At 38.0% G+C, this 12,457-nt stretch overlaps 1 protein-coding gene across 1 annotated transcript in view; it reads left to right on the forward strand.

The window, feature by feature from the left end:
- GRAMD4 (GRAM domain containing 4) overlaps window positions 1-11,182 on the forward strand; it is a 51,230-nt gene extending 40,048 nt beyond the window's left edge. Inside the window, exons 11-18 of the mRNA XM_009588219.1 lie at window positions 762-805; window positions 905-1,014; window positions 2,295-2,449; window positions 6,341-6,488; window positions 6,953-7,046; window positions 8,103-8,187; window positions 9,853-9,921; window positions 10,923-11,182. Coding sequence (XP_009586514.1) covers window positions 762-805; window positions 905-1,014; window positions 2,295-2,449; window positions 6,341-6,488; window positions 6,953-7,046; window positions 8,103-8,187; window positions 9,853-9,921; window positions 10,923-11,024 — 807 coding nt within the window. The 3' untranslated portion in view covers window positions 11,025-11,182. The remainder of the gene's footprint in view (window positions 1-761; window positions 806-904; window positions 1,015-2,294; window positions 2,450-6,340; window positions 6,489-6,952; window positions 7,047-8,102; window positions 8,188-9,852; window positions 9,922-10,922) is intronic.
- Window positions 11,183-12,457: the final 1,275 nt, after the last annotated feature.

The following is a 12,457-nucleotide window of genomic DNA, read 5'->3' on the forward strand; positions in this document are numbered from 1 at the left end:
TCTTGTGCACCCCCAGCCTGCTCGCTGGTGGGGGGGGGTGAGGAGCAGAAAAGGCCTTGACTCTGTGTAAGCACTGCTCAGCAGTCATGAAAACATCCCTGTGTTATCAACACTGTTTCCAGAACAAATCCAAAACATAGCCCCATACTAGCTTCTGTGAAAAAAATTAACTCTATCCCAGCCAAAACCAGCACAATGGCTAAATAACCCTCTAAGTCCTGAGCAGGGGTCAGTTTGCATCAACAATTGTTCGAATTACGTGGAATCTAGTAACTCCAAGGGTGTATTACAAAAACCTGATAGTGGTGTGTTTCCAAAGAAGCTAACAGTCCACCAATTGATGAACTCAGTAACCATCTCCTGACATTTCAGTGCTCAAAATGTGTGAAGAAACTTCCCATTTTGTTACCTACTGACAGAAGCTCTTAGCTTTTAGATTGACAGCTTAATTTAAATTTTTTGCAGTGATGTAAACACTTCCCAGTTGTGACATTGGGGTCAAATAGCTTCTTCATGTCTAACAATCAATCATGAGTTACAGAACAAGGTGTTAAATGAGATGGAAGTCATCGAGTATTGCTATTCTGTTCTGTATTTACTCAGTTATGAAGTACATAAATGGCTAAAAATGAATTAAAAAAAAAAACTTCTGGGAATTGCTTATTACCAACAGAGTAAGATAACTCTGTTGGTTTCTGTTATGTGGAGAAAAAAACAAAATAATACAGGACTTGGTTTTAATTCTCTTGCTTCTTATGCAGAACCTTTTTGGCAAGATGGCAGACATACTGGAAAAAATTAAAAAGTAAGTTATCTGACGTGAGTCTTTTTTTCCTCTTAAAACAAGGCTTGACCAATGTCTGGAGTGCTAGTAATAAAATTTTGTTTCTTTTTTTTTTTCCAGCTTGTTCATGTGGGTCCAGCCAGAAATAACACAGAAGCTCTACATTACTCTCTGGGCAGCTTTTATTGCATCCTGCTTTTTGCCCTACAGGATTATTGGGCTTGCAATGGGTAAACACAATAAATAATTGACCTGTTACAGTCTAGACTTAATGCGTTAAAACTTAACATGGTCTTCAGAGGGAGAATTTCAGAGTTTAAGAAAGAAAACCCTGCATTAATAAATAATGCTGTATTTTAAAGTATTTTCATTGTGCTTGGCATCATTTGTCATGTGCATTTCGAAACCCATCACTGAGTACATAATATAATAGAAAAAGACTGGATAATGTGTTCTTTCCTTGAAGAGGGGAAGTTTGTGATGAGCTGTTAGCAGACGTCTTCAGACTGTCAGCTATAAGGCTTCCAGGAAGTCCTATATTTTGGGCTTGTTCACTCATACATCCTTGCAAATGAAATATGTGGGACCACATAGAAGGCACAAAGGTGACGGGGTTGGAAAAAAATGAAGAGGTTAATGGGACTACTTTTAAAACTTGGAGGATAGGCTGGACAAAATGAACAGATTACTGTGGGTGAAGTTGCAGATAGTTAAACTCTCAACTGGGAATTGGGAAAAGAGGGTTCTCGCTATAGCATGAGACTGTTTTCTCTAAGATACGAAGCCACATCCCATGAACCAAGGATTCTCTTTTTTTTTTTTTTTCATTAAAGTAATGATATGATCAAATGAGTATTACTTTTAGTGGCACTGAACTTCAAACTGTGTTAGCTTGAACATAAATGTAGGTTTGCTTGATGTGGCAATTGAATTAGATGTGTGAGGAATTATTTTTTTACTCTGACTCTTAGAAGGAGATCTGAATTGCATTCAGTAAAGTTTTGAGATAGTATTCCAAGCCCTTTTTAATCTGGCAGAATGCAAGAAGATATCTTGTATAAAATAAGAGGACATACTAGACTGGAAGACAGAGTTTAATGTAGTACATGAGAGCCCTCTGTTGCCACTTAAATTCTTGCAAGGAGCTGCACAGTTTAATGCTCTGGTGTGGTTTCTCTTTTGGAAGTATATCATGTTTTCGGGGTGCTCCTGGTAATAAGGAATGTACGTTTGATCTATTTTAATGTTCTTCTGCATAATAAGAAGCTACATAAGTGATTTAAAAGAATGGGGGATGGGGAGGAAGGAATCTGGGCAGGGGAGGAAAAGAAAAATAATTTCCTGCCTTTGGAAGAAGAATCAAAATACTAAAATCAAGAGAACGGTTTCGCACTATGACTGAAGATACTTACAGAATTTGGTTTCGTTCATGACCTTGTTAAAACATGATCAAAACAGCGATGTTCTTAATGTCCCTTCAACATGCATACTAAAGTGACCTTTTTTTCAGGACTCTATGCTGGAATCAAGTTTTTCCTTATTGATTTTATCTTCAAACGATGCCCCAGACTAAGAGCTAAGTATGATACTCCTTATATCATCTGGACAAGTCTCCCGACAGATCCTCAGCTCAAAGAAAGGTCTAATGCGACAGTGTCGAGACGGGTAAGGCTAATAAATCTTTTTGTCCCTCTGTTCCCAACATCTGAAAGATCCCTTTCTCCCTTCCCCTTTTCCCCAGTGACTAGAGCACATTAAAGGGAAGGTTAATTAAATTCTAACAGTCAATGTTAGTTCTTTTTTATTATTTTTCTAGATCCACAGAGGTTTTATATGGATTCTGTTTCTTATATGAAAGGAATCTATTATCAAAATGTGTATACAAACATATATGTGTATCTTGGAAATTGTGTGAAGCTAAATGCACAAAAATAACATCATCCATATTCATATCAATTTCTGTAATGTACATTCTGTGTGATTTTATTGTCAAAATTTAGTCTTTCTGTATTCCCTTTCTTTGTTCTCAGACATTCTTTTTTAGTGGAAATTCAGCTGCTTGTGTAGATTGAAGAACAGCTAGTTAAAAAAAAAAGGCTTGAGTATAATATGCAGCTTACTAATGGGATAAGCATTAACAGAGGTAATAAAGTAGTTTACAGATTTAGGCATTATGTCTTATGGCTATTTGTATTAGATGACCTTATAGCATAGTGGCGATAAATGACTTTTCACCATGTTGGTACTCCAACAGTAAATTTTTCTTTTGTTAAAATCTCATAGTTAAATCTTTAAGTGTTGTGTTTGTGCATCTTTGCAAATTGCTTTGGGGCCTGACATGATAACTGAAAAGCAAGTCATGCTTTTCCATATCACCTGAATTTGTCAGTGTTTATTAGTTTTAAAAAAAAAAAATGGTTGTACTAAAACTTAAGTCTAATCCCATTTTAGCATTTGCTTAATGCCTCTTATCACAGTATCTAATTGCATTCGTGGAGTATCTGAGTACTGTCACAAGCTCCCTGACTAAAATGTGCAGCACTTAGCAATAATTCAGCCTGGGTACACAGCTGGAGAGCAAAAGGGATAAATACATGAACCCTCAGTTGTTAACCTGTGAAGAAGAAGAAGAAGAAGGAGAAATATGGGGTCCTGGGAGAGATGGAGCAGTTGGTGGTAAAATGATACCTGCAGCATAATCTGAGTATTTCAGAAGGAAGTAGAAGAGAAAGACAGCCTCTGACAGAAAGTGAGTCTTTTGCTCCTGTTTTCCAAGGGACAAGAGAGGTGAATGAGCGCTTGGACAGAGCTGTCCGTAGCCTGTATTTCTCCTGCTTGCAGAAGATGGGCTTAAAAGTTTCTGTGCCTCTCGAGCTTACAGGTTATCCTTCACACATACTGTGGTGGTTGTGGCAGCTTCTTGCTAGGTCCCTCTAATCTGCCTCAGAAGTGGAAAGGCTCTGAATTGCTGAACTTGAATCCATAAACTTGGAGAGTAATTATCCCTTCTGGCTTTTCCTTATGGCTTAAGTTTTGACAGGTAGACCAGGGTTTTAGTACTACTGTGTCTGATTTGATGGGCTTGGCTTGTCTCCATGGAAAGGATGTGCAGGACTGCATTATCTGCTTCCAAATGTCTTTGAAAACATTAACTTAGTCTCAATAATTTTAGACAAACTTTCTTACCCCTTGAGAGATTTCTGGGAACCTTGTAGTGTAAAAAATACATTTTTTTTGTACGAAAAGGTAAAAACCAAATAGGTTTTTCATTTTTTTTCCATAGAAAAGGCAGAGCCCAAAAGCATGTAGTGCCAGCATATGTGCATTTGCTTTGGCTTCTTATCATTAAACAGTGTACAAGACACCGTAAACCTAGACAAAATGCAATATTCATTACCTATACCACCATTCTGACCCCGTGTCCTTAGACAACAATCCTGACAACAGTTTCTGATGGGGTAAAGGTTGTATGTCAAAAGCTAATGACAGATCAAGTGAAAAGGAATACCTCCAGGTATTCCTACCTCCAGGATGTTGGTGACGTTTTTAGACAGTCAGGACTCTTCTAGCATTACAAATCCAATCACTTCCAGTTAGATTTAAGGCTTACCAAAATTGGATGCAGTGCTTTTCTTTTAGTAATTGACCATAGGTTGTCTCAAGCCTGGGTGGTTATGGATAAATTAGCTGCTTCTTTTAAGAGTAGAGGAGACATTTGCTTGTTTTAGGAAGGACTAGAAGTAAGGGCAGAACTTTTTCACATCTTCAGCCACCAGATGGGATGTCGTACTGAAGTTTAAACACCTTTTTTTAATCCCTTTATGTAACAGGTAGGTAGGAAGCAGTGTAGCAGAGAGCAGGAATAATCCTCCTTCCAGTGCAAAAAGCATTAGACCTCTTGCCCTGACCTTTTGTATGTTTTGGGCCATGGAGCTTCACCTGGAAACGTGCATATGGAGCCAAATAACTTGTCCAGGAAAGCCTTCCAAAAATTCATCTGATCTTTACTTGCACACAAATTGTTGGAGAAGCTGTTATTTTTCCTTGGTTCCAGGGGCTCAATCGTTGCTAAGGGCACAGCAGAGGGGCAGTAACTGAAGCAAGAGTACAGTTATCATCAACCATTTGCTTTCCACATCAACTTTCTTTATACTTTTCCCCCAAGGCATCGTTGTATTACAGTTACCCTAAAAGCTGGATGGTAAATACCCTCTGTCATGCCTGTTTTGTCAGTCTGGTTTCTAGTCAGTGATTGCAGTGCTCATTTTTTCATTTGCTTTGGATTTCTTTTGTTAGCGCTAAATCCTGCAAAGTGTCAAGTGCTGCTAACTTGTGTGCAAAAAAAAAAGCAGCAGAGGCTGGTTGGCCTCCAACAGCATCGGGCCTTCACAGAAGAACGGCTTAGTCCTGAGCTTGCATGTTGTCAGTTTGCCAGTTGTTTAACTGCATGTGTACAGTAGGACTAAGAACAGAGCTGTTAATGCTTCAATGACAAAAGCCAGCCTTTGGAATCATGTGGTGCCCCGCCAAGATGAAAAAGCAAACACAAGCAAGCTTTCCAAAAGAAACTGCCTGCTGTCCTTCCAGAAGCAAGGCTTGTTTGCTAGGGCATCTCCAGTGGTTCAGGAGCTCTGTTTAAAAGTAGATTTTACTCAAGTACTTTGGTTTTGAGAACTCCATGCTACTTTTTTTGCCCCCTAAGGATGCTGACAACCATTCTGATTCTATTTCACATGTCAACACTCTCAAAATTCAGTGCATCTTCAAAGCAAAGGAAAGATCAATGGCTCTAATGCAACCTGAATAAATTGAACTGGTGTGCTCTAACCACTGATAACTCTTCTTTTTTTAATTGCATTCACTGTGTGTAGTCTCTTGATTTGTGAGCAAGATCTTGCAGCTTCACTCAGTTCATGTTTTATTCTATGTATTATACTGTTAAATAGACTTCACTTTTTTTCTTTTGTCACTGTCACATTTGTGTTGTTTGTTTCTTTTCCTGCTAGCTGTCAGGGCATGAAAAGGTATGGATCGTAGCGTGAAAAACTTCCTTTCAATTTCAGCATATGTGTTCCTAATGAGCTGATGCAGTATTGTGTGGCTTTTTCTTTGGTTGCTCTTTTTTCTTTCTAAACTTATTTTGTGCAATAATATTTTGTGCTTGGTCTGTCTCTTGAAGACAAGCCAAGTATTGATAATATATTAACTGTTATTAGTCCCACTAGTATAATAATCAGAGTTGTGTGCAGTGACTTAGCTGTATCTAATCAGATATACCCTTTGCTGTAGAAAAATGGTACATCTAGCACTATGTGCTTTCACCCCTGCAAAGGGCAGCAGATTGAAAGGTGATCTTCAGATAGCACATTAGAGCTTTGTGCTATAGCAATAGTATAGTGCAATAGTCCAAAGTTAACTTTATTGAAGTAGTTAACAAAAATTGCTGCATTACAGGTATTTTTTTTTTTTTAGGAAGACTAGTTAGCCAAGTTATTTTTAAGAGCACAGCTTAAATGTTGCAGTTCAAATTTTGGAATCCTGTTTATTTTTCTGCAGCTTCAAACAGCAGCATCCAGAAGTTACGTGGGCTCAAGCGCCCCAACGGGAATAAGCAGAGATGAAGACACAAGTCGCTTTCATACCACCAAGAGGGGGAATTTCCATGAAGTTTTTAACCTGTCAGAAAATGAGCGTCCTTTGGCAGGTATTATGCAACAGGGTGGCTATACTAGTAGTGTATTTTCTAAAAAGCCAAGGATAGTTTAAAGTTGAATTCCTTTTCTGTGCAATGTACTGGTATAAGCCTTTGCTTAAAAAGACTTGCTTTAAATTAGGATGAATGGAGACTATCTCTTTCATTCCACGTCCTTACAGTTGTTTGAAAGAATGCACAGCCTGGCATGCCTTTTGTGGTAATACAAATGGGGAATAGGCAAGTTAAAGAGAATAATTGTGTGAGTGGGTTTTGGTTTGTTTTTTTTTTTTTTTTAAACCAGTGTTAAAACAGATGTTATGATGCCTAAAACCACCTTATTTAGGCTTTTCTTTGTAAACATTTCTAGTTTTAAGTTTAATTTTCAGTGTTTTCTGCTGTTTTATAAAGAAGCTGTTGGGGGCAATGCCTGTCTCTTTTTCTTAAAGTAAGTTTTCTTGTTATGACTTTTTCAGTGTGTGAAAATGGCTGGCGCTGTTGCTTGATTAACAGAGATAGGAAGATGCCTACAGACTACATCAGGAATGGAGTTCTTTATGTCACAGAAAAGTGAGTCATTGCACTCCACACGTTTCTTAGGAGGGAAATGCAACAGACATTAAAAAAATTTAATCTAAAAGTAATCCTTTAACAATGTTTTGAAACAAAAATGCCTTTTCATGGTGCTTTAAAACCTTAAGAAAACAGGAGAGGGAGAGTGGAATCTGGGGTGTGGTAACGCTTAACAAATGTGATTTTGCCATGGAAAGGCTTGCATAGGAAGCTGCATAGTAGCTACAGTTCTTGATGTGGATAATATACTATCTATCTATCTATATGTACTAAAAAAGAAAAAACTAAAAGCTAAGTGTATTTTAAGAGTTGTGATAAGTGGTTATTTGGCAAAGAGTCTTAGTTTCTTTTTGTTAAAGCAAATTGAATGTATAGCTTCCTTGAAACAATGTACAGCAAAAAGAAAATAGAAATTCAAGCCTTGGTTTCAAAACTAGTACTTGATTTTTACTTTTTTTTTAATCCTTACTTACTCCCCGGCCTCCCAGGGCTGAATAACTGTCATCACTACTATTTGGGTCTTGCTCTGAAATTCCTTTGGAGTGTAATGAATGGAAGTAAAGCTCATCTGTATGCAGTGTGACCTAGTGATGGAGACCACTCTCCAGCATTTAGAAATCTGAGCTTTTGTCTGCATCACAATACCGTGAAACTAACGCAGTGTTTTCCATTAATCTTCTTTTAGGATAGTAAAAGATTTATAAGCCTTTTGAGATTTGGTATTTCAACTGTTTAAGAATATACGTGCTTCCTGTGTCTTTAAAATGCTTGTCAGGTTTAACCATTCAGTGCAGTAATAAAAATACAAGAGTTTTTTTGTGTGTGCATGCTGTATGTTCTGGGCTTTCAGGCACATTAGCAAGTTGCTAGAATTTATGAATGTTTGCTCTAAATTAGAAGCCATAACTGAATTGCATATTGTGTGCCTCTTTCTTTTTTTTGAAGCTGATTTTAGCCTGTGAGATTTCAAATTTCAGAAGTGACAGGAGGGATATTGAGAGCTTTGTTTTAGAATACTGTATCAAAATGAGCATTTTCTTTCCTTGTCTTCAGTTACTTGTGCTTTGAAAGCTCCAAATCCGGCTCATCTAAAAGAAATAAAGTTATAAAGCTAACGGACATAACAGATATTCAGAAGGTATGTCTGTTTTGTGTTGTCAGTAGGGGAGAAAGCTGGTTTTCTGTTCAGCTAGTCCTGTTTTGCTTTTCTGCTTATGTTATTTTGAAAAAGCATGCCATTGATAATTTTTGTAAGTAAAATGTAATTCTTTGATCAAGAATATTTCCCAGAACTGCATGTTTAGCCATTTGGACTCACCACAAGCAAGCTCATTATGAGCATAAAACCAAAGTAGTTTACTAAACCCTTATACTTCTGAATTATTTTAAATTTAAAGTTGTGTTGTTTCTTAACTCCTGCATTGACTAGAGCTGTGTAGGCTTTAAGAAGATTTATTGTTAGCAAGAGTTGTGTAATACTAACTTCAGTTTGAGTGTTGCTATCGGTAGATGCACCGTCCTAAAAGTAGGTGCCTCGGAGGGAAGAGGGATTATTGTCCGTGGAGGAAGGTAAATCATTAGAATAGCCAGACTGGATCAGGCTGGAGTTTCATCTAGTTGGGATCCCATCACTAATAAAGGCAAGAAGTGGATGGTTGGAAGCATGGCAAGTACAATGTGATCCTTCCTCTGGTTGAGTTTTATCAGACTGCAGTCACCAATGGCTTTACCGGTGCCTTGCATCACTCTATATGACATTTAATGTCACTTTTTGTTACCCTCTCTGCACTTGTCTGCTCTTAAACGCAGACACTCCTGCTTTCTACTACATCCTGTGGCCGTGAGTGCCACAGATCAAATAATGCTGTGCAAAGAAATACCTCAGCCCGGTGTCTACTGCTTAAGTATCTCCAGATTTTCAAATTAATTGTTTCTATTTATATCAAATGTCTATAAAGCAGACAACTTATGCTTAACTTCAACATTCCTGTTGGAATTAATAATTCATATTCATGGATTTTAAACATCATACTTGAAGTAATGCTGGCTCGTTGTTTAGTAGGTCTTTACTGCCGTAAAGGTCCTTTTGCATCCGTGTAGTTTTTTCAGTGATGATGAGACAGGGATCATGCAGCCAAGCATAAAAATGTACTGCGCCTGGTTTTATTTGGGAGTGGGAAACATAGGTCAGACTCGAGGTCTCTTCCCCCTTGGGGATATTCCCCAGTTCAGCCAGTTGTATTCTTTCATAGCATTACGGACTTTCTTTAAAAAGAAAAACAACCTATACATACCCTGTTTGTCTATTTAATTTTGAAAAAGAAGCTTTTTCTGGTCTGCTTGCTGCTCCTTTAAACAGTGGGTGAATGTTACTTCTAGGGAAGCCTCTAGGTGATACTCACAGGCACATCCTCACGTGTGTATATACACATAAGGCCGGGGTGTACTACCTGCCCGCGCCACCCAGCTGCCAGTGTGGTCCCTGGCGTCGTGGCTGGGCCAGCTCCCGTGCGCCGCAGCGGTACCGGGGTGCTCGGTTTGTGCCGGGGCTGGTTCCAGCAGGCAGGCTGGGTGCGGCGGCGCCTGGGAGGAGGAGGAGGGGCAGGCCCTTGCTGCACTAGTGATGCTGTGCCCATTGACTCCGGGGTCAGAGAACAGCGTCTGGCCTCTTCTTGTTTGTAATAGAGGTCTGTTAGTTGTGTCTGGGAGGATACATCAGTGACGAGTTTTGTAACCTTCTCAGCACCTTTTGCAATTGTTCAGTACGTAAGATCTCTTTGGTCTGTGTTTTTTTTCTTTTTAGTATAAAGTGCTCTCTGTTCTCCCGGGATCAGGGATGGGTATTGCTGTATCAACACCATCTACACAAAAAGTAAGTAGCTAGCTGTATCTGTATGGCTGTGTTTGACTTCATGTCCTTTTTGTCTTCCTTCTGAGGCTACCCCCAGCATAAAGGCTTTTTTTTGCCCCTTATGCCAGTGTTTGGCTTTTTTTTTTTTTTTAATTCACTTGTCTATTATTCAGTGTATTTGGCTTCAGAATTTTAATGATTTAAACATTTAGCTTGTTCTACTGCATCTGGACTATTTTACTATAGCACTTCAGAAAAATTTGCTCCATTATTTCATTGCCTCCATTGACCGTTCCCTCAGCATCCTTCATCAGGAGCATGGGGGCTGCTCTGCTGTGCAGTCTGGAATGAAAAGCTGATGGCTTGACAGTATCTGTGGATGAGGAGGCTTTGGGGTGGAAGGGCCTGACAGATGCAGTTTTCTTGTTTCAGTCTTACAGTGCTAAAGAATTAAGCTTCTCTAAGCCTCAAATACCCTTTGGCCGACTGAAGCTTTTCTCAACATATGACTGAAACTTATTTTAAACTAATCATCTATAAATAACTTTTCTCCAAGTCACACGACTGTTGTACCAGGCTTTCTGCTCGGTGTTTGATATTGAGAAGTACTTCTTAATTATGAGGTTGAAAATGTTCATCTAGCTAAATAAATAATCTATGAGCTGAAATGAAGAGGCATTGATAAAAATTTTTTAGAAATCTTTAATGGAGGCAGAGGTCAATCAGGAAAACATCATGCACTGAGTAGATGGAGAGGAAAGAGAGTTGAAGTGTTCTCCATTGCTAGTACTCTGTGCAGATGCATTTTATGCTGTGGTGTTTTAAGAAGAAGATGGAGAAGTGAAAAAATCTTAGAAACTCTGCCATATATCCAAGGATTTAGTAGAGAAAAGGATTTTTATGTCTTTATTAATGCACTTCAAGTACAGTTCGTCTCCTGTTCTTATTGATCTGGCCAAAACTATACCTAGAGGAAGATTTTTCTTTTCTGGACTGACATGATCTTTTTTTCTGTCATTTAGCCTTTGGTGTTTGGTGCCATGGTACACAGAGATGAAGCTTTTGAGACAATTTTCAACCAATATGTGAAAATCACCTCTGCATCGTCAAGCAGTGAGAGCTAGTACCTTACCTTAGAAGATCTAAAGGAAACTTTCTTATTTTACAACTAGGTAGTGAAAAAAATGAACATCCTCATCTATTTTGCAATAATTTTTCTTGTCTGGTGGTTTATATTCTATCTGTTACATAAATCAAATGTATTTTATATATGCCTTCATGTTTGTTTTTAAGGTTTTTGTAAAAAAAAAAAAAAAAAGAAACAAAACAGTGAAAGTGCTATCATCACTACTAGCCTTGCACATTAAGCACTTTTAATGTTTATTTACTGACATTAGAAGCTGGGAAGATACTTGGAGAACTGACTAAACAATGAAGTGAAACAGATTGATCCCTTTAAGTCCACTGATATCACTAGAGATACATTTGTCCGTTTATCTTAGTTTTTTTTCCCCCGAGATGTGAGAATGATGACTGCAGCAGCCTGAAGTCTGTTTCTTCAGCTCAGAGTTTTTAATTGGGTTCTTTATTAAAACTGATAGCAACACCAAGGAAGTATTATCATCTTAGTATTTCCATATTTATAACGGCACTTAAAATAACTCCTTCTTGCTAATTCTTGCATTGCAGAAGGGTATTTTACTGGTTTGGTTAGGTTCAATTTTTCCTGTGTAGACTTTTAAATTGCTTGTACAGTGAATTGGAGGAGAAAGTTTATATGTTCCTTTCCTAATTAACCAAAGTAAGAGGAAGGAAGGCAGGCAGATACTTTTTATAAAAGAGGGCACCAAAATGTTGTTCCTAAAATGTTAGGCATCGTATATTTGTATTTCTGTAGATAACTTGTCATAGAAGGGCTCAACTATTGTACATGTTGTATGTACAAGGTGTTTGTATGTTAATGCATTAAAGACTTGCAGGCTTTTTGTGTTGGGGGAGGTGGGAATAATTAAACTAAACTGAGACATGGCTTTTTTTTTTAATTTGGCTTTTCTCTTGAGTTACTTTGTAATAACACTATAGTATAGCAGCTGAAAGCACTAGTTCCTTTTCAAAGCATAATTTGAGGGGCATTGGTATGTTGCTGTCTTTCCCCTTGCAAAATTAAATTTTAGTAACAATTAAACTCAACTGCCAGGTAAAACAGGAAGGCTGTGCTCCTTCTCTAAACTCTCTCAGGCCTTTCTAGCAGCAAAGCACATATTGATCTTTGTCTTTAATATTAGAAAGCTTTTCTACTCTATATAATAGCACCCATCTGAGAGGTTTAGAATTTTATTTGCATTTGCATGAAAGCACAGTAGGAGTTATGCCAAGCCTTCCAGTATGTCTTTTCCTTTGCTATGTCTTTTGAGTTGAGTAGTATGGATGTCTCCAGACGTTATATGAATGTCTCCAAAAAAAGCAATGGAGATGCAAATTCTTACGTAAAAATGGGACTTAATTTATTGGATTTTTTTCTCTTTTTTTAAATAGGAATTTTCTTTCTGTGTAGGGA

Source organism: Fulmarus glacialis, unplaced genomic scaffold (assembly GCF_000690835.1).
Source record: "Fulmarus glacialis isolate BGI_N327 unplaced genomic scaffold, ASM69083v1 scaffold5382, whole genome shotgun sequence".
Classification (NCBI taxonomy): domain Eukaryota; kingdom Metazoa; phylum Chordata; class Aves; order Procellariiformes; family Procellariidae; genus Fulmarus; species Fulmarus glacialis.